Here is a 25777-nt window from a genome sequence, read left to right on the forward strand (position 1 = left end):
ATAAGGGCCACGGTGCCTTGATTAGCATCATCCCGTAACAGGGAAAAGTTCCAAAAGGGCTGAGTGAACGCCCCACACCATGTCAAAACACGGTGGCGATTCGAATCAACATTCACCTCTACACTCCTGCTTTATTATTTTGCTTCAATTTTCATGAGAAGTAGTAGCTTAATGAAGCTCTGGTAGAACCCCGATTCTAAGAAGTGTTTTTGCGATTTAGAACTAATTTAAGTTCTTCTCCTTCAGTCCTTTCTGTCAAGTAAACTGAAAGTGACAGAGGAAAATGATAGCGTGGTCTGTCTTGGTGCAGGGAATGCGGCTCCGTTTGGGCTCTTCCTATAAATGCTATTTCACCGAGATAATGAAAGAGTTCAAAGGACACATTCAATCCAGCTAATAACGAAAAGGTTTGAATGAGTAATCGAATGAAATCCCTAAACAGGGAATCAGGTACTTCTAGAGCTATCGGCAACTTACTTAAACTGAGTGCCTGAAATTACATTTAATTTTAAGTCTCAGGAGAAACCAGAGGTTTAACCTTATTTTGTATATTGTCTTTCTCTAAGAAATTCAAAGGAGTTATAATTTTGGAAACAGAATTTATAGAACATAATTTTGAGATTACAGATTGCTCCCATTTTGTATGAAAAAACTCCAGTTTCAGATCACTGAAAACAGAGAATCTAGGTAGGAGCCAGTCTTCACTACTAATCCAGTGCTCAGCCATCCTACCACTACTTTCTAAACATTTTCTCTCCCCAACATATAAGCCACTTCCCATAGTTTTAAGAACTGATGCCACAGAAGTGCTCTGTCCCTGTTCCTTCCTTCCAGATATGAAACTATTTTTAGCACAAAGTTGAAATCAATAACACCAACAAATACAGTTATCTAGTTGACTTGAGAAGTCATGCTAGCAGTTTTATGAGGATTTGAGTAGCTGGCTGGTGGGAGAGTAAATTGGCACAACCTTTCTGAAGGGCAATTTGGCAAAAGAGAGCAAACACCTGAACATTTTGACACTCTCTGTTCCAAAATCTTACTTCTTAGAAATTACTCGAAGGAAAGAATTTGAGAGGTATGCAAAGATGTGTATGCAAGGATGTTCTCTGCCACCTCATTTATTATGGCAAAAAAAACTGGAAACAGATCTGCCGCCACAAACAACTAATGGATTATGGTGTGTCCGTTAAACAGAATACAATGCAGCTACCAAAATCCAGCTTACGGGGACGAAGTGTAGTCGCAGTACAGTAAGTAGAAACACCAGGTTATCCTGGCTACTAAGCCTGTCTCTGGGTGATTCAAACGAGAATACGGAGGGGCACGTGCTCCAAAATGTCAGCAGTGGTCACCGTGGAGTGGCGAGACGGTGACAGATTTGAATTCTTTTGTTTTTGCTGGTTTCCCCACTTTTTCCTACCGATGAACAGTGTACCCTTTCTATAAAGAAGGAAAGTGTCATAATAATTACAAATGTGCCTGGACGTTTTAACCTTTGAGGCAACTTTTATATTAAAAACTCACCGAGTCGGAGCAGGACTGTGCACCCACCCACACATCTAAGCGTTTAATTGTACGCCATGACGTGCGAGGCCCTCAGCAAGCTGCTGCAGGGGGTACAAAGAGACGCGGATCAAGAACGTGAACCTCAGGGTGCTTTCTATGCAGCGGGCATAGAAACACTGCAAGGGAGAAAATGCTACGTGCCACAGAGAGGTTAAAAACTGTGCTACGCAGATTCAGGAGGGAGGAAGAAATGCTTGACACGGTTACCCTTCTCTCAGCGCCAGTTAGGAGTTCCTCCTTGGCTGTTTCCAGGAACTCCAGGATGGGTCTCAGCTGTGTGACACACTGGATCAGGTCCTCTTTGTGTTCCAGTAACAGAGCAGACAAGGTCTTCCCCTCCTCTGTGCTCCCTGGGGGAGAAAGAGACACACACCAGAGAAGCTAGTCAATTTGAAGAAAATGACAGCACGGTTTGTCAAGAGAGATCTAACGGAATAGGAAAGTGATTCTCAGCCTATTTTGAGCGCCCGAATGCAGAATCTCTTTTTGGAGAGGAAAATACTTTATTATTCTGTTTAAACTCTATGAAAGGAAAAATGTTTCATTTATCTGTCGAAACACAAAGCTGCAGAGCCAGCCAGAGGTTAACTTCTGGTTGGCAAGGCCACTGCTTTGTACCTAACCCAAGCGAGAGAAACTTCAGCTGCAAGTGCTGCTGGCAAACCAGTTCACGTGACCTGGGCGGTCAGAACACTGACTGGGACGTGTGGCTTTTTGAAGGGCAGGAGAACACGGACCGTCTGCTCCAACTTCAAGGTGTCGGACTAGTTAACTAGGGGATAGAAATGGAGGCTCAAGTTTAGGTTGTATATATTTAACAGGCAGCTTCTGGAATTACGGGCAGAATTGATGTGGAAAATCACTTCATGGCAACTAAGCCACTGGAGCAAACTTGACAGCATCTTCCCAGAATAAAACTCAAGCCACTTGGGTGGACAGGGTTTTCTCCTACCTTTTGGCTGCGCTGCTTGTACGTCTTCTGGCTTTCTGTGTAACAACGCTGCCTTTACTGCAGGATTGGAATCTTGGTATAGCCTCAACAGAGACACGACAGTCTGAACATCCAGGCTCTCATCTCTTACTTTATCCAGGATTCTCTGGAATGCTGAACGTCCTTCTTCACCCTCAAGACACCCCATTATAGTCTGTGAACACAAGTAACCAACAAGAGAGATCAGCCGGCCACAAGAACCCCACGCTCTTCGGATTTGGAGAGTGAGGCCCTAACCAATTTGATCCCTGCCTGTTTGGCCTTTCTGTGGTATATGGCATTTCTGTGTCCCTTGCATGAGACGACATTGAGTGGGGGAGACGGGGAGAGAGGAAGGGGGAGCAGAGAGGGGTGCGGGGAGAAAATTAATCTTAAGCAGGCTCCACGCTCAGCACAGAGCCCGACACGGGGCTTGATCCAATGGCTCTGGGATGGTGATCCGAACCAAAATCAAGAGTAGGATGCCACCCAGGGGCCCCGGGCTCCTCTGACTTTGTAACACTGAAGCATTTGGTGTGGATAAGCACCGGCCTTTCCGACCCCTCCTTCTCAGCCTTCCTCACTGGCTTTCCTTCCAAACTTCTACCTATCAGCAGTACCAAAAACTGGTCTCAACTCTGTCCTTTTTCTTCCATTATGCTCTCCCTTTGGAAAAGCTCTCACACATATACTTTTTATATCACCTCTAGGCAGATCCCCCTGAAAGCTAGCTCTCTAATCCGAAGCTTTCCGTTTAAGTCTAGAGCCGCACAATTTCCACCAGAAACGCCTTATCCTCCAGAGGTCTTGGCACCAAGTGCCACCATCTGGACTCTTCTAACCCTGGAGTACTAAAATATCAGCCACTCTGGTGGCGAAATAAAACAAAATCAGCGGGAGGAAGGCCAACTGGAAAGAAGGGTTAATATTTCTATTTTAGCAATCATGGGTTTACTTTTAAAAATAAGGAACCGAAAGTTAATTTCACGTGCATAGCCTTTGTATTTCTAGTTGGCAAAACTACAACCTACCTTTGATGATTTTTAGTGTCGATACTATAAAAGAAGAATTTTTGCACAAGAAAGCAAAAAGTTATGGTTTTCTACACACACAGACAACATGAAAGGATCTCATGAAAATCTACACTTGCTAAATTCATCTAGATAGTTATCAATTCTGGTAGTAATTACAGGTTTAAAATTTTTGTTGAGAGAGATGTTTATCCTTTTCTCCTCCTCCCAAATAAACAGGAATTAGGAACGAGTTAGGCTTTGTGTTTCTTGGCTTTGCTTGAGCTTGCTTTCTGATCACAGAATGGCTGTAGAAAGCCAAGTTAAACTTGAAAGACAAGGTTCCTAGGATTTTTAGTCAGGTACAAAAGTAAATTCAGATAAAACCCAGTTTAGGAATCCATATTAAGTGAATTAAGTAACTTCCAAGAACCTGAAGTAACTCATCTTGTCTCTATTTTAATAACAAGAGACAAACGAGATACCAACTCAGTTGAATGCTTAATCCCCTTCAGTCACATTTATTCAGCCTTCTGTACCTTTGTTGGTCCACCTAAAACCTCTTCAGAGAATGCCTTTTCCCTGATGGCAGTAGGAGGTAGGCAGCCTCTAAAAGGATCGCAATATCCCCGGCACCAGGTATTCGTGCCCTCAGGCTGAGACTGATGACATGCTTCTAAGGAAAAGAATATGGCAGGGGTCACGGGATGGCACTTCTGAGGCGAAGTTTCTAGGACTTCCGTCTCGTCTATGTGGGTGTTGTCCGTCTTGGCTCTCGAGGCAGGCTGCCGTTTTGTGAGCTGCCCTACGGAGAGGCCCACGTGGCGGGAACTACGTCTCCGGCCAACACTCAGTGAGCGGGCTTGGAAGTCAGTCTTCAGAACTCTGCCAACAGTCACGTGGGTGTACTTAGAACGAGACACTCCCCACCCCCACTCCAACCCAGCCCAGGCAGGGGCTGTCTGCGGCCTTGGCTGATGCACCCTGACACAGACCTCCTAGGCACCTCGAGCCAGGGGCTCGGCCAGGTATGCCTAGATTCCTGACCAACAGAAACGGCGAGGTCATAAATGTGTGCTCTTTTAAACTGCTAAATGTTAATCTGTTACAGGGCAACAAATAACTAACACAGACCCACTCAGTGCTAATGCCCTTACTAATTAACGGGTTTCTCCCTCTTCATTTTCACTTTCCTTCCACTCTTTCTTCGATGCATCTTAACCGATACAGCATTTAGCCGTCCTCTTCTATCCGAAGCCGGCGTTCTTTCACCCGAAGCTCTCTGAATATCCCGAATCCACCTCTCTCCAGTATCCAATTTGTCGGGCATTATCACATGAGCCGGTGGGGAAGAAAAGCTTTCATCAATGGTGGCATCTGATGTGCTTCTCATTATCCTCTCTGCTGTCTCCTCCTCGGCAGAACTGCTCAGCAGTGAAATTAAAACATTTGTTAACTTCATTGCTCAGCAGTGACGCTAGGGTGTGACCATCTGGGAAGATGAGCAGGGGTGGGCTGATGAAAGGGCCAGGAGGGAGCAGTCAGTTGCCTGGACAGCCCTGCTCTTTGCTCTTTCTTCCAGAACCTACTGGGGACCTGGCACCAGAGCCAGCATTTTAACTGTTACTCCATCAGCCTCCGAAGCTGCCTGGGGCTCCGCCGTGCGGTGAGCCCTTTTCTGAAATAGCGTATCTGCCCGAACAGAGGGTGTCACATATTGCGGCAGACTGAGGTTCACTTATGGCTATCGTGTACCAGAACTCTGAGAGATGAACCCAAAACCGAGTTTTGCTCTTTAACCATACACTTGGAATTCCTTGGATTCTTAGAGTTAAAGGTACTTCAATAAATTCATATCAATTTATGGTCACACATGTATTCACAGAGTACTTTGATTTATGAACGAATTACAGGTCAGTAGATTTAAAGATGGGACAGTTTCCTTTTAAAAATTTAATCTTTGCCTTGTACGAAGGTCTTTTAATTGAATTTACTTATTTTTCCCAACTGTCTGCCTACTGCCTTTGGGTCTGTTTGAGCTACGCTGTATTCTTGTTCACTCACTCCTCCCTTGAATGCCGAGCCAGATGACGGCACTAATGATACAGACCACACGAGCTCAACACCATCCCAGACACTGTGCATATATGCCGTCTCCTTAACCCCTCACATCAGTCCTAGGGCGCATTACTTCTACAACTACCTAAATGAGTCAAAGAGGTGAGGTAACCTGCCCAAGGCTGCATGGCCAGGAAGTAGAGTTCCCTGGAGGAAATACTGAGCTGATTCCATTGACCTGGAACCCTTTTCATAGTTCCAACTCCCAGATTTTGAGTATAACCAAATCCGTTTACACTGCATTGTACTGGACTTACTAGAATCACTTTGAACACTGGGTCATATCTTGACCATCCGTAGCATTCCTCCTGGTACCGATGATTTGTATATAGACTGGTACACAGTAGGTGCTTAATAAAGACTTGTTTAACTGCATGAAATTCCCTTGCCATAAAACCAATAGCCCTTCTACCTATGGCTGCATATCTTAGACTTAATAATTTACAGAGAGAAGCTTTGGAAAAACAACAACTTATTTTCATTTCTCATAGGCCTTTAAAATGAATCCTATTAACTTCTCAACAGGGTCACCCTACAATGTCAGTGAACACAGTCCACAAGACACAGACCTGCACTTCTTGACAAACCTCCAAAGTAGTGACATGTTTGAAAACATCACATTCACATGGGAGACTTGTCTGCCTTTGAAACAAAGTTGAAGGAGAAAAAAATGCTACTAGATCTTAAGCTTTGGGAGTCTTTCTAGAACTTTAGGAGAAAAGTGGATCAAACAGCAAGGAAATCAATAGTAGAAGTTATCTCCTTATTCTAGTCATAGATTCACTCTGCTATATACACAACTAATTAAAAGCAGGGACATGGCTAGGAATAAAGAAAAAAGACAATTAAAAGTTCCTGCATTACAGCTGAAAAAAAATATGAGCTTGCCTTTAAACAGAGGTTTTGCTCAGCTCAGCCAGAAAGCCTGTTAAGGTCAGGATCTGCTTTTTCTAATGGGCAGCAATATTACACTGAGATAAAGACAGGCAGAAGCCACTTTCCCATCCCAGCACCCAAGAGATTTCTCCTTAATCAGTTTTGGCTTCGGTTGCACACAACCCAAGCAGCCCGGCCTCCTCTCATGTTGCCGCAATCACCGCTCGGGGAATGGCTTTGCCACCTTTCATCATGTATCTCAGGAAAGAGAATAATCAGGACACTAGTTGATGGTGTCTTCCTGAAACCCAGTCCAGGCCGGTTGCACACCCTATATCTGTGTTTCAGAAAAGGAACAGGCTGGTCCATCTCAACAGAATGCTCACAAGCCTTACTTAACAAGCCTCAAAATTACACATCCAAGCACAGATTATTTTTAATGTTAAGCTGTCTTCTTAATGTTATGCTGATTAACCAAATAACAACAACAAAAAGCATTCAAAGCTCCTTGGGAGCTAAAGATGTTTAAACAGAAAAATAACAAACAAACTCCCAACCTTTACGATTGTAGCTGAAATGCAGACTGATGTTTCAAGTGAACCGTCTGCAGATGCTTTCAATACTGAGGCCTTCTGGGGATTCCCATAGTTTGGGGACTTCCAAAAAAATAATTACACGTGTGGCAGGACTTCTTTGCTATAGGGATAGGGATCCAGTCTTATTTCCTTTTCTCTTCCTAGCAACCAGCTCAATGCCTGGCACTTACCAGCTGCTCAGTAAATATTTGCTGAATCAGGGGTAAGCAAAGAGTAACACTTGGGAACAATGTGTGCTTGGTGGGCCCTCAAATCACTGAGAGGCAGCAGCACACTGTGACATCTGCATCATACATGAAGAATTGTGTGAGCCATGAACTTCTCTGACAGTGCTTCTGAGAAATGTGGTCTACAGATACCGAAGCAGCAAAACGGGGAGCCTGTTAAAGACGTAGATTCCCCAAACTCTACCACAACCTAAGAATCAGACCCTCTGGAAATGAGGTTTGGAGGTGTAAGTTTTAACAAGTACACCGGATAATTTTTATATACACTGAACCCATTGTCCTAGAGACCGATGGCTTTGTACAAGACGCTACGCCTGCAGTTCAGGAAGGTACTTCCAGGCGGGTAATGGTACCTATTTGAAAGCATGACTTGCAAATTAAGCTTAAAGAAACAGCGATCCATCCCATGTGTCAGAGAAAACGACCATGGAACGAGGATATTATAAGGCATTAAGTAAAAAACGGGTTTCAAAGTCAACTAGGCCTAAAAATAGAGAGTTGATGTAAAAACAAACAACAGCAGTCACCACCAACTGAGCTCTTTCTATGTGCCCGACATTTTAGTGTGAGTTTTACATCAATAGTCTTTATTAATTTGACAACGATCCTGTAATGTAGGTGATAACATTTCTGTTTTACAAATTAAGAAATTAACGTTTATAGAGATTAAGTTGTTTGAGAGCACAACACTAGCAAACGGGAGAGCTGAATAAAATAATTGTATATCCACACTGGAACCCTGCTCGGGCATAAAAAAGGAATAAACATACAATGACATGGATAGACCCCAGAAGAATTATACTGAATGCGAGAAGCCAGACCAAAAAGAATATATATTGACTATATGACTCCATTTGTATATAATACTCTAGAAAATACAAATTCATTTACAGAGAGAAAGCAGGTCACTATCACCCAGGGATGGGTAAGTTGAAAGGGGGGAGGGGGGGAGAAGGGAGAAGGGATTACCAAGGGCATAAGTAAACTTAAGGGTGATGGATATGTTCAATATCTTGCTTGTGGTGATGGTTTCAGGTTTTAAAACTTATCAAACTGCACACTTTAAACACATACATCTTGCTGTATGTCAATCATACCTTAATAAACCTGTCTAAAGGGAAGTTATAAGTGACAGATGGGGCAACCTGGGTGGCTCAGTCGGTTAAGCGTCCGGCTTCGGCTCAGGTCATGATCTCTGGTTCGCGGGTTCGAGCCCCGTGTCGGGCTCTGTGCTGATAGCTCAGAGCCCGGAGCCTGCTTCGGATTCTGTGTCTCCCTCTCTCTCTGCCCCTCCCCCGCTCACACTCTCTAGCTCTCAAAAATAAATAAACATTAAAAAAGTGAGACAGAAGTACAGGCCCTAAGTACAAAGCAGCACTTCACCAACTCTATATTTTAATTTAATCTGATGCTCTTTAGCCGTTTTTCTTTTTCTTTCTGTAACTGAAAGGTTTATTATGGACTATAACAGACTCAGTTTTAAATACAGCCACCAAGTGATTTGTAGAGCTCTTACTCTCATCTCTAAAACTGAGAAAAAATAACATAAGCCTATAATGATCCCCAACAGTGAATCAGTGTTCTTTCCAAGTATTATTAATGTTACTGCCATCAAAAGATTAGGACAAGAATCAGGAGGGGAAAAAATGTTGAATGAAACCACGTACAGCAAAAATTTCTTGAGCATTTGTTATTTCCCGCACATGTTAGGTACCAGTGTTAGAAAAAAATGCTTAACACACAGTTCAAGCAAGTCCGTCCACAGGCAACACTAAAAATTTGGGTGTTGCTGGTCTAAGGGATGCTCTTGCTCCTCCATAACCAAAATTAAATGGAGAGGAAGTCCTAAGAGAACAAATGAAGAGATGTGTCTATAAGCTATCAAGGTAACAAACTAGTGACAAAAATGATACACCGAACAGTTAAGAGAACATCCAAGTGCAAAAATATAAAATCATAATGTCCTTCAACATAATCGGTACAAAGAATACCAAGGATTTGTACCAAGATACCAATCTGTAACCTCCCTACCAGAGTCATCAGGGTTAACCCAGTCTTATAAAAAGCTTCTCTCTCAAGAAAATAATTTACAGCCAACTACTGATTAACCACGGTCAAAATAAATACTTGACCTTGAATTTCTTTTTCTTTTTTTTTTTAAAGTAACTTGCTATGAATCGGGGAAATACTTAAATAGTAGAAGACATTTACTGCTTGGATTATGGTAACTAACAGCAACATGGGAGGCCTCCCCACCCCACTCCACCCCTCAGATGAGCCTGCAGGCACAGTGCCCGCTGGCTGTGCCAGCCTCTCTCAGCACGGGAGGCACGGCTGGGTGAAGAGAGAAGCACGAGGAGTTCTAAAGTGGCCGTGGAATCAATCCTGTAGGTTCAAGATCTGAGGAATCAGGTAGTGGGAAGCCCACAGGTGGGGATGCGTCTCACCAAGATACTGAAAAGGAGAAAAGGTCAGCTAAGAAAAAGAGCATGATAAGCCATTGGGCGGTTTTCTGCCAGGCAATTCTTAAACATTTATACATACGTGACAAATGTGTATCATTTTTACCCTATTGGCAGTAAAACCCAGTGTGCAAAGGAACAGCTAGCTCTGAAGTCAAAGTGGTTTGGTCTGAATTACTGCTCAGTCCTACGAGCTCTGTGACCTTGGCCACGTTATGTTACCTCCTTGAGACTGTTTTCTCTTCCACAGAATGGGGCTAGAAAAGAGTAAAATCCACCCTGGTGATTTCTGTCAGAATTAAATGTGATAACATGTGTCCCAAGTGTAGCATATTAAGTACTCAATAAATGTTCACCACTACTGTTTTGTGTCTGAAAATGGCTACCGTATTCCTAAACACTGACTACAGTTTACCATGTAAGGTTTGTATTAAATCCTTGACGTGCCACGTTTTGAGTATTTCTTGTTGTTCTGCTTTGGTTTTTATCATTTGATCTTGATTTGGGGTTATCCATGACTACCCTCTGCTTCATTTTACCCTTGATTAATCAGGAGGAAATGGTATGATCAGTTAAGCATCCTGGATCAAAACTGGTTGAAAGCTGGGATTCAGGTTTTGAAAGCACATTGCCTAGTACTGTTGCAAGACGGCTCTTTAGAGACTAAATGTCAAAAAAATTTAAGTTTGAAAAAATTGAGACCCGAGGTATTTTGCATTTTCATTGTTCTGCCCCATATGGAAGGCTGATCTGCTGTCCAGAGAACACTGGACACCAGCAAACAAACAAAACTCGCAGGACCTACCTCCTCCTGTGCACCTTTAATTTCTGAACATTCTTCTAGTCTTTTTAAAACGTCCTGGGTAACCAAGAGTGCATCAGAGAAGATACTTTCATTTTCTAGAAGAAAATTCAGCTGATGGCGTTTCCTCTCATACTCTGAGCGCAAAACAAAACATAATAATAAAAAAAAAAATCAGTGATTCATCATTTGAAGTGATTTTTAAAAGTTTAAGCTGATGACCTTTAGGGCACATACTGCATCTATAACTGACACCTGACACCTCAGTTATGGGTAACAAAGAACAGTGTCTCTTACAGCTTCTTCCTTTGTGCCAGCCTCATCCTGGTTAGAATAATGGGTAGACATCAAAACTGATACATCACTATTTCGGTATTGCTTTTCTGCTCTGTAGTTCATCTTCAGACTTCCAACACTCAAAAACACAAACACTTTTTTTTTTTTTTTTTTTTTTTTTAAATTTTTTTTTCAACGTTTTTTATTTATTTTTGGGACAGAGAGAGACACAGCATGAACGGGGGAGGGGCAGAGAGAGAGGGAGACACAGAATTGGAAACAGGCTCCAGGCTCCGGGCCATCAGCCCAGAGCCCGACGCGGGGCTCGAACTCACGGACCGCGAGATCGTGACCTGGCTGAAGTCGGACGCTTAACCGACTGCGCCACCCAGGCGCCCCCACAAACACTTTTAAAAGAAGAATGCCCCAGGAGGAGTTTTGCTTCGGATTTTGTGTGGGATTGGATTGGATTTTGGTTGCCTATCTAGCAGTGGTCTTCAGTAAATTCATCACTGAAACAAAAGAACTCCTGGGGCGCCTGGGTGGCTCCGTGGGTTGAGCGTCCGGTTCTTGGTTTCACGCAGGTCACGATCTCACATTTCCTGAATTCGAGCCCCGGGGTCACTATGCACTGGCAGCCCGGAGCCTACCTGGGATTCTCTCCCTCTCCTTCTGCCCCTCCCCTTCACTCTCTCTCTCTCTCAAAAATAAATAAACAAACTTTAAAAAAAAAGAAACAAAAACTCCACAAGAGTCACTGAACATAGTAACTGACAACAGAGGGACGGATCACAAAACAACTGTTACGCGAATGTTACCTGGTTCCGTGCTCGCCTCCTTCGCCGCACTAAAGGCTTGTCCGGCAGGGGAGGGGGAACAAACTTCAGCTGTACGAGGAGTCTCCACCGGGGCGTCTGCATTCCCCGGAATCTCCTGGGCGGTGGAAGGACCCACGCTCATCTCCTGTGCGACCGTATGGACCGCCTCCTCGGTCTCGGCTTTCACAGGGCCCCCCGGAGGGGCAGAATCCTCCGGGGAACAACGAGGCTCTGCAGCACCCTCGGGGGAAAGGGTTTCCACCTCGGGCTTCTCGGGCTCCTTCCTGAGTGACTCTGAGGACGGTGCGGAGACATCCCGCACCACCTGGCCCTGAACGGAGCAGCTTACGAGGTTGGTGAGAAGATTTTTGCAACTCACGGCCACGTCGAACATCTGCAGGCTGTCGGCTAAAGAGATGATTTTGGAGAAGTTGTGCTTGCCCACAGGCAGCCTGCCAGTGTACACCATCTCCAGCAAGAGGGCAAACTCCTCGGGGCTCACCACAGACGCGTCGATGGAGATGGTGTCGGTGTTGTCCAGCAGGGTTTTGAACAGGAGGCTGGCCGCGGCCAGGACGAGCTTGTGGGCCCGGAAGTAGATGGTGCCAACGGAAATGGTGCAGTCACAGAAGCGCTGCTCCTTGCACAGGGTGTAGAGCTGCTGCAGCAGCTGCCGGCCATAGCTGGGGAGCTCCATGGCAGCGGCCCCGCCCCGAGGACGTCTCGCCCTCTCGCCTCCGGAATCCGCTGTCTGCGGATCAGCGCTGCATCCCAGGGAAACCCAGAAAGCGCCACGTTAACACCTCACCGGCACAAAGGGGGACGCCACGAACGGAACAGTCAGACAAACGGGCAACCCACTGGTGCATCTGACAAACGCTTCTCAACAGGGAGGGGCGCTGCGCCAGGTACGCTAAGTTCATGACGGCAACCGTCACGCGCTTAATACACGGAAGCGACCACGCTTAGCGCTTCATCTGGAAGCTCTCGCGGGATCCTCACAGTGACTCAATGGAAACCTTCCCCATTTTACAGATGAGACTGGAGCTCAGAGGTAGGGAGAGAACCAGCCTGAGGAAAACAGCTGTTCAACAGCATCTGCGTCCCACCCAAGTCAGAGCTGTACGCGCCCCTGCTTCCAGTGAGTTCTCAGCCAAACGAAGAAGGCTCATACAGTTACATAAACGGACCTTCAATACGCTGTCCTCATCTCATCTGGCCTATGTGCAACACAGGACACGGGTCATCACTCCCTCCCGCTGCAAACACCTGTTTCACTTGCTCTTGCTCTCTCTGGTTCTCCTGTGACCTCACCACCCAGCTTCCTTTGCTGGGTCCCCTGGGTCACACTGGCCTCTACAGTTTGGAATATTCCAGGACTCAGTCATCTCTCCTCCTGTCTTCTGTCCCATCTAATTCCACACTTTTGAAATATCAACATTTCCTGGGGCACCTGGCTGGCTCAGTCGGTTGAGCGGCCGACTTCCGCTCAGGTCACGATCTCGCGGTCCGTGAGTGAGTTCGAGCCCCGTGTTGGGCTCTGTGCTGACAGCTCGGAGCCTGGAGCCTGTTTCAGATTCTGTGTCTCCCTCTCTCTCCAGCCCTCCCCCGTTTGCGCTCTCTCTTTGTCTTTCAAAAATGAATAAATGTTAAAATAAATAAATAAATAAATAAATAAATAAAAGGAAATATCAACAAATCCTGACTATGCAGTTTATCCTTATCCTGTCAGCTTGCAGGGTGACATCTCAAGCTCAGTCCTGTCCTCTGGAGTCCAGATGCACACCTCCAGCTACCTACTCAGCATCTCCAATCGGAGGCCTGATAGGTTGTTTCAACTTGTATCTAAAACTCTCCTGCCACCTTCCCATTTTATAGCAATTTTGTCTTTCTAGCTGTTCAGAACAAAACTCAAAAGTCAACCTTGATTCCCGTCTTTTCCTCCTACCCCGTATGGAATCCTTTATAAATCCTGTTGGCTCTACCTTCAACACATATCCAAAACCCAATCACTTCCCACTGCCTCCCCTGGCTCTCTCTGATCAGTCCAAGCCCCCGACCCCTATTATCTGGACTACGACAGCGATCCCTTCTAACCGTCTCCATGCCTCTGCCCCTTTCCAGCACTACCCCAGGAGTCAGAGGGGTCTTCTTAGCACACAGCCACATCCTGTCCCTTCTTCGCACAAAGGCCTCCTGGGCTTCTGGTCTCAGAGTAAACGCCAAAAGCCAAAGTCCTCCTAATGGCCTACATTCCTCCTCATAACCTGGTTGGCATTAACTCTCTGATGTCACCTTCCACCCGCTCTCCCTCACTCATTCCACCTTAAGCACACTGCCTTCCTCACCGATCACGGAACACACTAAGCATGTTCATCTGCAGGTGTCTCCACACGTGTGCATGGCTCACTCTCACTTCCATCAGGTCTCTGCTCTAAGGCCCCATCATCACTGAAGGCTTCCCTATGTCCTTTAAATAGGAGCCTCTTCTCCATTCCATTCCTCTTACTCTATTTATCATCATAGCATTATCACCTATGACATATATTTTTACTCATCATCGTGTATCTCCCTTCACTGGAATGTAAGCTCCTTTAGGGAAGGAACTTGTTAAAATCGTCTGCTATATCCCAGAGCTTAAAATTCTGCCTCACACGATGTTGTTGATTAGATGGTGGCATGAATAAACGAATGGAAGGAAAGCTAATGGCAGAGATTTGCACCCAGAAACCCAGCTTCGGAACAGGGGGGTCAGGCAGTTGGAGGAGGAGCTGACCGGCCTGAATAAATGAGTAGGCACTGACGAGGGAAAGACAGTGAAAGACAACAGGCGCTCGAAGCAGGGAGCCTGCGCGAGGCACATGAACAAGAAAACATCCCCAGTGGTGGGGGGGAAGGGGGGGAAGGGGGGGAGGGGGAGCTGTAAGGATGTCAGTGATACTGGACAGGGAGTATCAGGGGCTAAATCTGGCAGGGGGTGTGGCCACAGATACATGGGCCATGCTTAGGAGCTTGGATTTATCTGAAAGGGAATGAGGAACACTGAAGGGTTTCAAAGGCTTTAAGTAGGGAAGTTGCATGGTCAGAGAGGCATCTTAAATGTATCATCTAAGTGACATCTGCACAGAATTGAGGGAGATAATGCTGGAGACAGGCTCTATTATTGCATAGTTCAGAGATAAATCAATGAAGGCTTTGACCCGGAAAAGTGGCAAGAGAAGAGAGAGAAAGAGACAACCAAAAATACTCAGAAAATGTAACTGTCATGATTTAAGAGTATGAGCGGATGCGAGGGAAGAGAGAGACAGCTCCCAGGTCCTGGTATGGTACGTGAAGGTGGATGCTGAGATGATCCAGACAACATAAGAAAAGTTTAGGGAAGAGGACATCCAGTTCAGTTTTGGGTTTGATGATCTTATGATCATAGATAGCCAAACTGTATAATCTCACTCGGATAAGGAAAAGAAAATGCACTGACAAGGGGGTGGGGTGGGGGGGACAAATGTCAGAATACCACTGGTTGCCTTTGTTAGCAAGATTGTGGATGATCCCCTTCTAGTCCACCACCATTTCTTTAATTTCCCACATTTGAAGCTGACAGATAAAAATATAAATATTTCCAAGTTCTGGTTTCTGGTCTGGCATGGAAGGAGCTTAGGAAGTCACCATTCCATCCTGACAACAAGTAAAAAGCTGAAAAAAAATGGAAAGGTCAACAACTCTTTTTAGATCTGTCAGAGAACTGAGGTCACAGGGCAAAACTGCTATCCCCCAAAGTGGAGAGAAAGACAGGCAGATTCGGAGAACTGCAACTTCTCAGAACAGAAACCCACCAACAGACACATGGTGGGAACCACACCAGGAACAAAACAAAAAAATGCAATTGACAAACTGCCTCAGGCTCAGGGTGGACAAGTCTGAGTTAAAAACTCCAGAGGGACCAAGTCATAATTTTGTGAGTTCTACCTGCAGGAGCTCTAAGGGGTGAATATAGGAGAAAAACCTCCTCCTGCTTCAGGCAGAGGAAGGGAGGGAACTAACCATTTTTAAATATACCAGAGCACTCTGTTCTTAACAAGGCCTAGTTTCAGGAGAAACTATTTTACCAGATTCATACCTAACTGGGGGAAGGAAAATACACTTCACCCCACTTTTAGCCATCCTGCCCCAAGATGTGTGTTGGGGGGGGGGGGGTCCTGAAAAACACTGGTGAAGTTCACAGACCAGGGGCACAGGCTCACCAAACCACTGAGACCTAATCATCAGTCTATAAAATACTTCCTCCCCTGTACCTTACCATCCCATCAACTATAGGCTTATTTACCACAATTTCTTTCTCTGTATGTATGTATGTATATATATGTGCACACACACATATATATATATACACACACACACACGTATTTTTTATATTTATATAAACATAAATGCTCACTCATTATAGATTTATATATACACATACATATATACATGTGTATATATATATATATATTTACTTATTTACTTATTTTTAACGTTTATTCATTTTCTGAGAGACAGAGTGTGAATGGAGGAAGGGCAGAGAGAGAGAGGGAGACACAGAATCGGAAGCAGGCTCCAGGCTCTGAGCTAACAGCACAGAGCCCAACACGGGGCTTGAACCCACGGACCGTGAGATCATGACCTAAACCAAAGTCGGACACTCAACCAACTGAGCCACCCAGGCGCCCCTACCACAATTCCTTTTACCTGGTACTTTATGTCTACCTTTCAAGAAAAACTTTCAAGGGGCGCCTGGGTGGCTCAGTCGGTTAATCATCCGACTTCAGCTCAGGTCATGATCTCACAGTCCGTGAGTTACAGCCCCGTGTCAGGCTGTGTGCTGACAGCCTGGAGCCTGCTTCAGATTCTGTGTCTCCCTCTCTCTCTGCCCCTCCCCTGCTCATGTTCTGTCTCTCTCTGTCTCAAAAATAAATAAAAACATTAAAAAAATTAAAAAAGAAAAAAGAAAAACTTTCAAGACATACCGAAAGGCAAAAATTACAGCTTTAAGGACTGAACAAGCATCAGAACTACACTCAAATATGTCAGGAGTTATCTGACCAAGAAGTGTTTGGTTGTTTGGTTTTTTTTTAAGTTTATTTATTTATTTTGAGAGTGGGTGGGGAGGGCAGAGAGGGGGAGAATCCCAAACAGGCTCCGTGCTGTCAGTGCAGAGCCCAACGAAGGGCTCAAACTCAAAAAAAATGTGAGATCGTGGCCTGAGCCAAAATCAAGAGTTTGATGCTTAACCAACTGAGCCACCTAGGCACCACTCTGACCAAAAATTTTTAAACACCACAATTAATATGCTAAGGGCATTAATGGAAAAAGTAGACAACACACAAGAAAGGATGAATAACAGAAGAAAGATGGAAATAAGAAAAAATGAAAAAAAATGCTACAAGTCAAAAACATAACAGAAATTAGGAATGCCTCTGATATGTTCATTGGAAAACTGGAAAACACTGAGGAAAGAATCTCTGAGTTTGGGGTGCCTGGGTGGCTCAGTCAGTTGAGTGTCCGACTTCGGCTCAGGTCATGATCTCACGGTCTGTGAGTTCGAGCCCCACGTCGGGCTCTGTGCTGACAGCTCAGAGCCTGGAGCCTGCTTCGGATTCTGTGTCTACCTCTCTCTGCTCCTCCCCCACCCACACTCTGTCTCTCTCTCAAAAATAAATAAAACATAAAAAAAAATTTTTTACAGAATTCTGAGTTTGAGGATTGATATAACAATAGAAACGTCCCAAACTGAAAAGCAAAGTGAAAAGATCAGGACAGAGTATCTAAGAACTGCAAGACAACTGCAAAAGGTAAAACATATGTTCAGTGGGGATATTCGATGGAACCGAAAGTAAAAGGAACACAAGCAATATTTGAATAATAAGACTGAGCATTTCCCCAAATCAATGTCAGATACCACACCACAGGTTGAGGGTGCTCAGAGAACACCAAGCAGGGTAAGCAGCAAATGTTACATTTAGGCATATCATATTCAAACTACAGAAAATTAATACTTAAAAAAAAAATCTCCAAATAAAGGGGGGGGGTGGGGAGGAAGACCACTCTAACTTCTAGAGGATCAAAGATAAGAATCACCTCTGATTCCTCCTCAGAAACCATGCAAACAGGAAGAAGGTAGAATAAAATATTTGAAGTGTAAGAGAAAAAAACCAACTTAGAATTCTGTACCCTGCAAAATTACCCTTCAAAAGTGGAGGGTGGGGGGGGGATAAAGCCTTTCTCAGACAAGCAAAACTGAGAGACTCAGTTGCCATTAGACCTGCCTTGCAAGGAATGTTAAAGAAGTTCTTCAGAGAGAAGGAAAACGATAAAGTACAGAAATCTGAATCTACATAAAGAAAAGCATTGGAGAATGAATAGGTGAAGGTAAAATAAAACATTTATTTCTTAATTCTTAATTGATATAACTGATAACTGTCCAAAATAACAGCAATTTATTTGATTATGTATGTTTATGTCTTGATATACTTACATATATATAAGTGAAATAAATGACAGCAATGATACAAGGGATGGGAGGAGAAAATTGGGATTATTTTATTGGTATATATGGTACTTGCACTACCTGTGAAATAGTATAGTGTCATTTGAAAGTGGACTTGAATTAGATATAAATGTATACTGCAAACTACAGAGCAACCACTAAAACAAGTCTGAAAAGGAGTATAACCGATATGTTAGGAAAGAAGTGAAAATGGACTCAGGTCAAATACTCAATTAAAAACCATGAAAGAATGAAAAAAACTTGGAAGACAAAAATAGGAACAAAGAACAAGGGCAACATATATACAACATTAACAAATATGGCAGATATAAATCAACTATATCAATAATCACTTCAAACATCAATGGTCTAAATACACCTATTAAAAGGCAGATATCAGAATAGACTGAAAAACAGGACCCAAACTCTATGTTATCTGTAAGAAACCCACTTCAAATATAAAGACATATAGATTTAAAGTAAATCCACAGAGAAAGATATATCATGCTAGTACTAATCAAAAGAAAGCAGGAGTAGCTATATTAATTTCAGACAGAACACACTTCAAAGTAAAAAAAAAAAACAAAACGATCAGGGATAAAGAGGGGCATTACAAAATAGAAAAGGGGTCAATACTTCCAAAAGACATAATCTTTTACATGCATATGCCTAACAACAGAGTATCAAAACAAGGCAAAGTGAAAGAACTGAAAAGAGAAATAGACAAATCTACTATTATAGTTGGAGACTTTAAATATCCCTCTATCAAAAATGGACAGGTCCAGCAGGCAGAACTTCAGTAAGGACACGGTTGCAGTCAACAGTACTACCAGTCAACGGGGTATAATGGGCATTGATAGACTTTCCATCTAACGACAGCAGATTAGACATTCTTCTCAAGATCACATGAACATTCACCCAACTAGACCAATTCTGGGCCATAAAACTCCCTTAACAAACTAAAAAGAATAGAAATACAATCTCTGCTCTCAGACCACAATAGAATTAAACTAGAAATCAATGACAAAGAGATAGCTGGAAAATCCCAAATACTTGGAGATTAAACAGCACACATTTTTCTAAAATTTTTTAATCTTTATTTATTTTTGAGAGAGAGAGAGACAGAGCATGAGCAGGGGAGGAACAGAGAGAGAGGGAGACACAGAATCCGAAGCAGGCTCCAGGCTCTGAGCTGTCAGCACAGAGCCTGACGTGGGGCTTGAACTCATGAACCGTGAGATCATGACCTGAGCTGAAGTTGGGACCCTTAACCGACTGAGCCACCCAGGCACCCCAAACAACACACGTTTTTCTAAATAACACATCGGTCAAGAAAGAAATCGCAAGAGGAATTTAACTAGGGGGCACCTGGCTGGTTCAGTAGATGGAGCAGGTGACTCTTGACTTCAGGGTCATGAGTTTAAGCCCCATGTTGGATGTAGAAATTTAAAAATATATAGGTCCTAAACTAAATGAAAATGTAAATACAACTCATCAAAATTTGTAGAATGCAGCAAAAGCAGTGCTTAGAAGAACATCTATAGCACTGAATGTGCTTTCAGAAAAGAAGATCTAAAACCAATAATTTAAGCCTCCACCTTGGGATAGAACAAGAACAAAGTAAATCCAATTAAACAGTAGAAAAAAATTAGCAAAGAAATAAATGAAATTGAAAAGAGTAAATGCATAAAGAAAAATCAATGAAACCAAAAGCTCTTTCTTTGAAAAGATCAATAAAATAAGTATGTCTCTAACCAGACTAAGGAAAAAACAAAAAACAAAAACCAAAAGGAAACAAAACAAAAAACACAAGTTACTCATACAGAAATGAAAAAAGGGACATTACTATAGATTTCACATAAAATAAAAGGAAAATCAAAAAATATGAGCAACTTTATGCCCACAAATTTTATAACTCTGACAAAATGGATCAATTCTTTAAAAGATAAAATCTGCCAAAACTCACACAAGAAGAAAGAGACAATCTGAATAAGCCTAAATCTATTAAAGATATTGAGTAATGAATACTGGAAACACCAGCCCCAGATGGGTTTACTGGTGAATTCTACCAGACATTTAAGGACAAAATTACACCAAATATCTACAATCTCTTCCAGAAGACAGAATCAGAGAGAATACTTCCTAACTCATTCTATGAAGCCAGCATTACAACTAACACTAAAACTAGACAAAGACATTAGAAGGAAACACACACACACACACACACACACACACACACACACACACACCTCTCATGAACCAAGATACATAAATCCTCAACAAAGTATTAGCAAATCAACTCCAACAATATATACAAAGAATGATACACCATGATCAAGAGGGATTTATCCCAGGTATTTAAGGCTGGTTCAATATTTGAAAATCAGTAAATGTAATCCATCACATCAACAGGCTAAAGAAGAAAAATTACATTATCATATCACTTGACAAAATCTAAAATGCATTTATGATTAAAAACTCTCAGCAAGTTAGGAATAGAGAGAAACTTCTTCAATTTGATAAACAACATCTACAAAAACCAACAGCTAACATTATCGTTAATGGAGATAAACTTGTTCTTGCTAAGATCAGGAACAAGGTAAGGGTGTCTCTTCTCGCCATTGCTTTTCAGCATTGTACCGGAAGCTCTAGCTAATTAATAAAACAAGAAAAGGACATAAAAAGTCTACAGATTGGGGAGAAAGGAATAAGACAGTCTTTGTTTACAGATGATGACTGTCTCTGTAGAAAATCCAGCAAAAAAATCAACAACAAAAAAAACCCTAATAAGCAATTATAGCAAGATTGCAGGATACAAGGTAAATATATGAACATTAATCACTTTCCTATATATCAGCAATAAACAAGTAGAACTTGAAGTTAAAACATTACCACTTAATTAGGACCTAAAAACAAAATTTAAAAAATGAAATATTTAACGGTAAGTCTAACAAAATATGTATAAGAGTTATATGAGGAAAACTATAAAACTTTGATGAGAGATCAAAGAAAAACTAAGTAAACGGTGAGATGTTCTATGTTCATGGATAGGAGGACTCAGTTTTGTCAAAATTTCAGTTTTTTCCCAACTTGATCTATAGACGCAACACATCCTAATCAAAATCGCAGCAAGTTATTTTGTGGATACTGACAAACTGTTTCTAAAGTTTATTTGGAGAGGCAGATTAGCCAACTCGGTATTGAAGGAGAGTAACAAAAACTGGAGGACTGACGCTACTCAATTTCAAGGCTTACTACAAAGACACAGTAACTGAGACAGTGCAGTATTGGTAAAAGAGCAGATAAATCATCCCACAAAAATACAGTCAATCGATCTTTGACAAAGGAGCAAAGACAAGACAAGGCAAGATAGTATTTTGAACAAACAGTGCTACAAAAACTGGACGTCCACATGTAAAAAAATGAATCTAGAGACAGACCTCACGGCCTTCGCAAATTTAACTCAAAATGGATCACAGATCTAAATGTGAAACACAGAACTAGGAAACTAAAAACACCACAGAAGGGGCACCTGGGTAGTTCAGTTGGTTAAGTGGACTCGGCTTCGGCTCACATGTTACAGTGGTGAGATCGAGCCCCTATGTCGGACTCCGCACTGACAGCACTGAGCCCGCTTGGGATTCTCTGCCTCCCTCTCTCTGTTCCTCCCCTGCTCGCTCTCTTTCTCAAAATAATAAGAAAAGAACATAGGAGAAAACCTAGATGAACTTGAGTACAGTGATGACTCTTCAGCAACAACACCAAAGGCATGATCCCTAAAAGAAATAACTGAGAAGCCAGATTTCAAATTATAAAAAAAACACTTTTGCTCTGTGAAAGGTAATGTCAAAAAAATGAGAAGACAAGCCACAGACTAGAATAAAATATCTGCAAAAGACACATCTATTAAAGGACTACTACCCAAAGAACTCTTAAAACTCAACAACAGGAAAACACACAACCTGACTAGAAAATGCCCCAAACCTTAACAGACCTCTCACCAAAGAGATACAGACAGCAAGTACAAGAAGCAAATATGAAAACAATGTTCAATATACGTCCTAAGAGAATTGCAAATCAAAGCGACCTATTACAACGGCCCAAATGCACAACACTGACCATACCAAATGCAGTCAGGATGTATAGTAACAAGAACTCCTATTTATTGCTAATGAGAACGTAAAATAGTACAGCTGCTTTGGAAGACAGCTTAGCAGTTTCTTAGAAAACGAAGCATACCCTTACCGTATGATCCAACAATTGTGCTCCCTGGTGTTTACCCAAATGAACTGCCCACACAGAAAGGTGCACGCAGATATTTATAGCAGCTCTATTAAGAACTGCCAAAACTTGGGAGCAATCAAAATGACTTTCAGTAGGTAAATGGATAAACAAACTGTGGCACATCCTGATAACAGAACATTATTCTACACTAAAAAGAAATGAGGAACGAGCCATAGAAAGACATGGAGGAAACTTAAATGCATATTGCTCAGTGAAAGAAGCCAATTTGAAAAGGCTATATACTGTATGAAGCCAACTATTGTATTCTAGAAAAAGGCAAAATTCTAGAAAAGGCAAAACTATTGAGGCAGTCAAAAGATCAGTGGTTGCCGGTGGCTGAAGGAAGGCAAGGATAAATAGGTGAAGAGCAGAGGATTTTTAGGGCAGTGAAATTATTCTTTACGATAGCACAATGGTAGATTCATGTATTCTACATCTGTCAAAATCCACTGAGTGGACAATGCCAAAAGAGTACCCTAATGAAACTATGGACTTTGGGTGATAATAAGTCCACGTAGGTTCACTGACTGTAACAAATGTATCACCGTGTTGTGAGGTAGTGGGGAGCCTGCGGGGGGAGGCAGGGTTACATGGGAACTCTACTCTGTACTCTCAATCTTGCTGTAAACCTAAAACTTCTCTAAGCATTAAAGTTCATTTATTTAAAAACCTTCATAAAACGAATGTAAATCTTTCGGTTCTCATCACCCCAAACCTTATCTATATACCGTGGTATTGAACATTGTGGAACATTCATGAATTCATAGAATTTTTTTTAGCTTACTCACAGTATCTTTAAGAATATCTACCCGGGGCGCCTGGGTGGCTGGTCGGTTGAGCGTCCAACTTCGGCTCAGGTCATGATCTCACGGTCTGTGGGTTCGAGCCCCGCATCGGGCTCTGTGCTGACAGCTCAGAGCCTGGAGCCTGTTTCAGATTCTGTGTCTCCCTCTCTCTGTGACCCTCCCCCGTTCATGCTCTGTCTCTCTCTGTCTCAAAAATAAATAAACGTTAAAAAAAAAAAATTAAAAAAAAAAAAAAAAAAAAAAAGAATATCTACCCCTCCTGTTTGAATACAATTTGTCTTAATATCTGGATCACAAAAATGCATACTTTTTTTAAAAGAAATAAAGTGCAGACTGGGAGGTGACATGTGACACTAGTAGCCGCAGGGGCAGGACCAGAATCCGTATCTCCTGGTTTTCTAGTGGAAAACAAAACAAAACAAAACAGATGCTGTAAGATTTTAACGAGGCAAAAGTAGGAGCTATATTTTTTTTAAAAAGGAGATAGTTCTTAAAATTTGTAAATTAACTTGTTTTAATAACCGAGAATAAAATCAGAACAAGAATTCAGTGTGCAGACAGCACAAAGTATAAACTACTAAACAGGCACTACAGTTTTTCTAAAAAATGAATTTTATCAACAGAATGTGCCTTTTTTCCCCTAAGAGCAAACATAGGCCTTGTGGATTCAGTAAATCAAAAGACTTATCTGGATGTACATTAGATCTCTTTAAACATTCTTATTAATATGAAGTAAGTGACTGAGATTTTATTTTCAGGAAAAACTAAAACATACTTAAAAGGTCATTTTTGGGGGGCGCCTGGGTGGCTCAGTCAGTTGAGCTTCCGACTTCGGCTCAGGTCATGATCTCACGGTCTGTGAGTTCAAGCCTCGTGTCGGGCTCTGTGCTGACAGCTCAGAGCCTGGAGCCTGCTTCAGATTCTGTGTCTCCCTCTCTCTCTGCCCCTTCCCTGCTCATGCTCTGTCTCTGTCTCAAAAATAAATAAAACATAAAAAAAAAAGAAAGAAAGGGGCGCCTGGGTGGCTCAGTCGGTTAAGCGTCCGACTTCAGCTCAGGTCACGATCTCGCGGTCCGGGAGTTTGAGCCCCGCGTCGGGCTCTGTGCTGACAGCTCAGAGCCTGGAGCCTGCTTCAGATTCTGGGTCTCCCTCTCTCTGACCCTCTCCTGTTCATGCTCTGTCTCTGTCTCAAAAATAAATAAACATTAAAAAAAATTTTTTTTTAAATGTCGTTTTTGGTAATTTTTTCTAGGGAAATTATCCACATCTTCCATCAGATTAAAAAACAAAAGATCTACCAATGACCAGAGGGAGGTATTTTAAGCATTAACTACAGAATCTTGTAGTCAGAGCTATTTCATATTTTTGTCAACAACTAGATTAGATGAGAAAATAATAGAGTCACTGTAGCAGAATAAGCAACTGAGCAAAGTTAAAAAAAAATTGAACTGAACTATATGGTTTACTAATATACAGATACTAAAACATAGTTATCAACCTGCAATAAAGGGAGAATGGAGGTAGTTAAGGCAGAAAACATTCAAGGGTGATCAAGGGCTACGTAATATGTAAGCTGGCAATGTTGAAAGTTGAAAATTACCGAGATTAATAGGAATACTAATTAAAGAGCGGACTTTTGGCAAAATGGCACACTGAGCTGATGTAAATGGACCTTTTCTCCCACTTCATACACACAGAAATGCTGGATAAAACATTTTAAAAGTGCTTTTAAAATATATAGTCAAGCTTAAAAAAAAAAAGAAAGAAAAAAAAAAGGAAATCCCAAGCACCTAAAATGAAAGAGACATCAAAATCAAAGCTGGAACAGCAAGTGGATGTTGAGACCACGGTGACCCACAGGGGTTTCAAACTCCAATCCAGGCCCTGGGCTTGGAGGAGAAAGCATTAATCCTCACATGGAGACTAGAAATACAGCTTCAGGCAGGTAGAAGGTGGGTGAGTTGAAACTGAGACCCTTGTGTAAAGCCCAGAGACTCAAATATCTATCCTTCCTTGATACACTGTCTGAAAAAAATCTCTGCTCACTGACTCAGGGAAGCAGCAATAAAAGTTGTTAATTATCTATGCCTTAAAAGGAAAAGGCACCCACAAGAAATCTAAAATGTAGGCCTATGCCACACAGAGGCATGTGTAGGTATGCAAATCTGTATCATACAGGAATCCTGAGCTGAGAAATTAACATCCAAACTGGTCTTTGACGTGCAGCGGAAAAAACCCAGAATACTTTCACAACCCAAGGCACAGAGACACGGGGAAGAAGAAAAACACAGAACAGAACTCACTATTACAAACCATATGAGGAAGACCCAAACGTGAAAGGTAAATCTATAAAGGCTAACTGTAGAAAATGTCAGAGGGGGTCTTTGAAGCAGGGGTAGGGAAACTTCGTAATGCCCCAAATGCCAAAAAAAAAAAA

General features: G+C 42.4%; 1 protein-coding gene across 1 annotated transcript in view; it reads right to left on the reverse strand.

The window, feature by feature from the left end:
• ZBTB40 (zinc finger and BTB domain containing 40) overlaps window positions 1-25777 on the reverse strand; it is a 79635-nt gene that overhangs the window by 25833 nt on the left and 28025 nt on the right. The window contains exons 2-5 of the mRNA XM_078452232.2: window positions 11725-12488; window positions 10634-10767; window positions 2522-2714; window positions 1777-1919 (exon numbers count right to left, since the gene is read on the reverse strand). Of these exons, the coding sequence (XP_078308358.1) occupies window positions 1777-1919; window positions 2522-2714; window positions 10634-10767; window positions 11725-12488 (1234 nt within the window). The remainder of the gene's footprint in view (window positions 1-1776; window positions 1920-2521; window positions 2715-10633; window positions 10768-11724; window positions 12489-25777) is intronic.

Source organism: Panthera onca, chromosome C1 (assembly GCF_046562875.1).
Source record: "Panthera onca isolate mPanOnc1 chromosome C1, mPanOnc1 haplotype 2, whole genome shotgun sequence".
NCBI lineage: Eukaryota > Metazoa > Chordata > Mammalia > Carnivora > Felidae > Panthera > Panthera onca.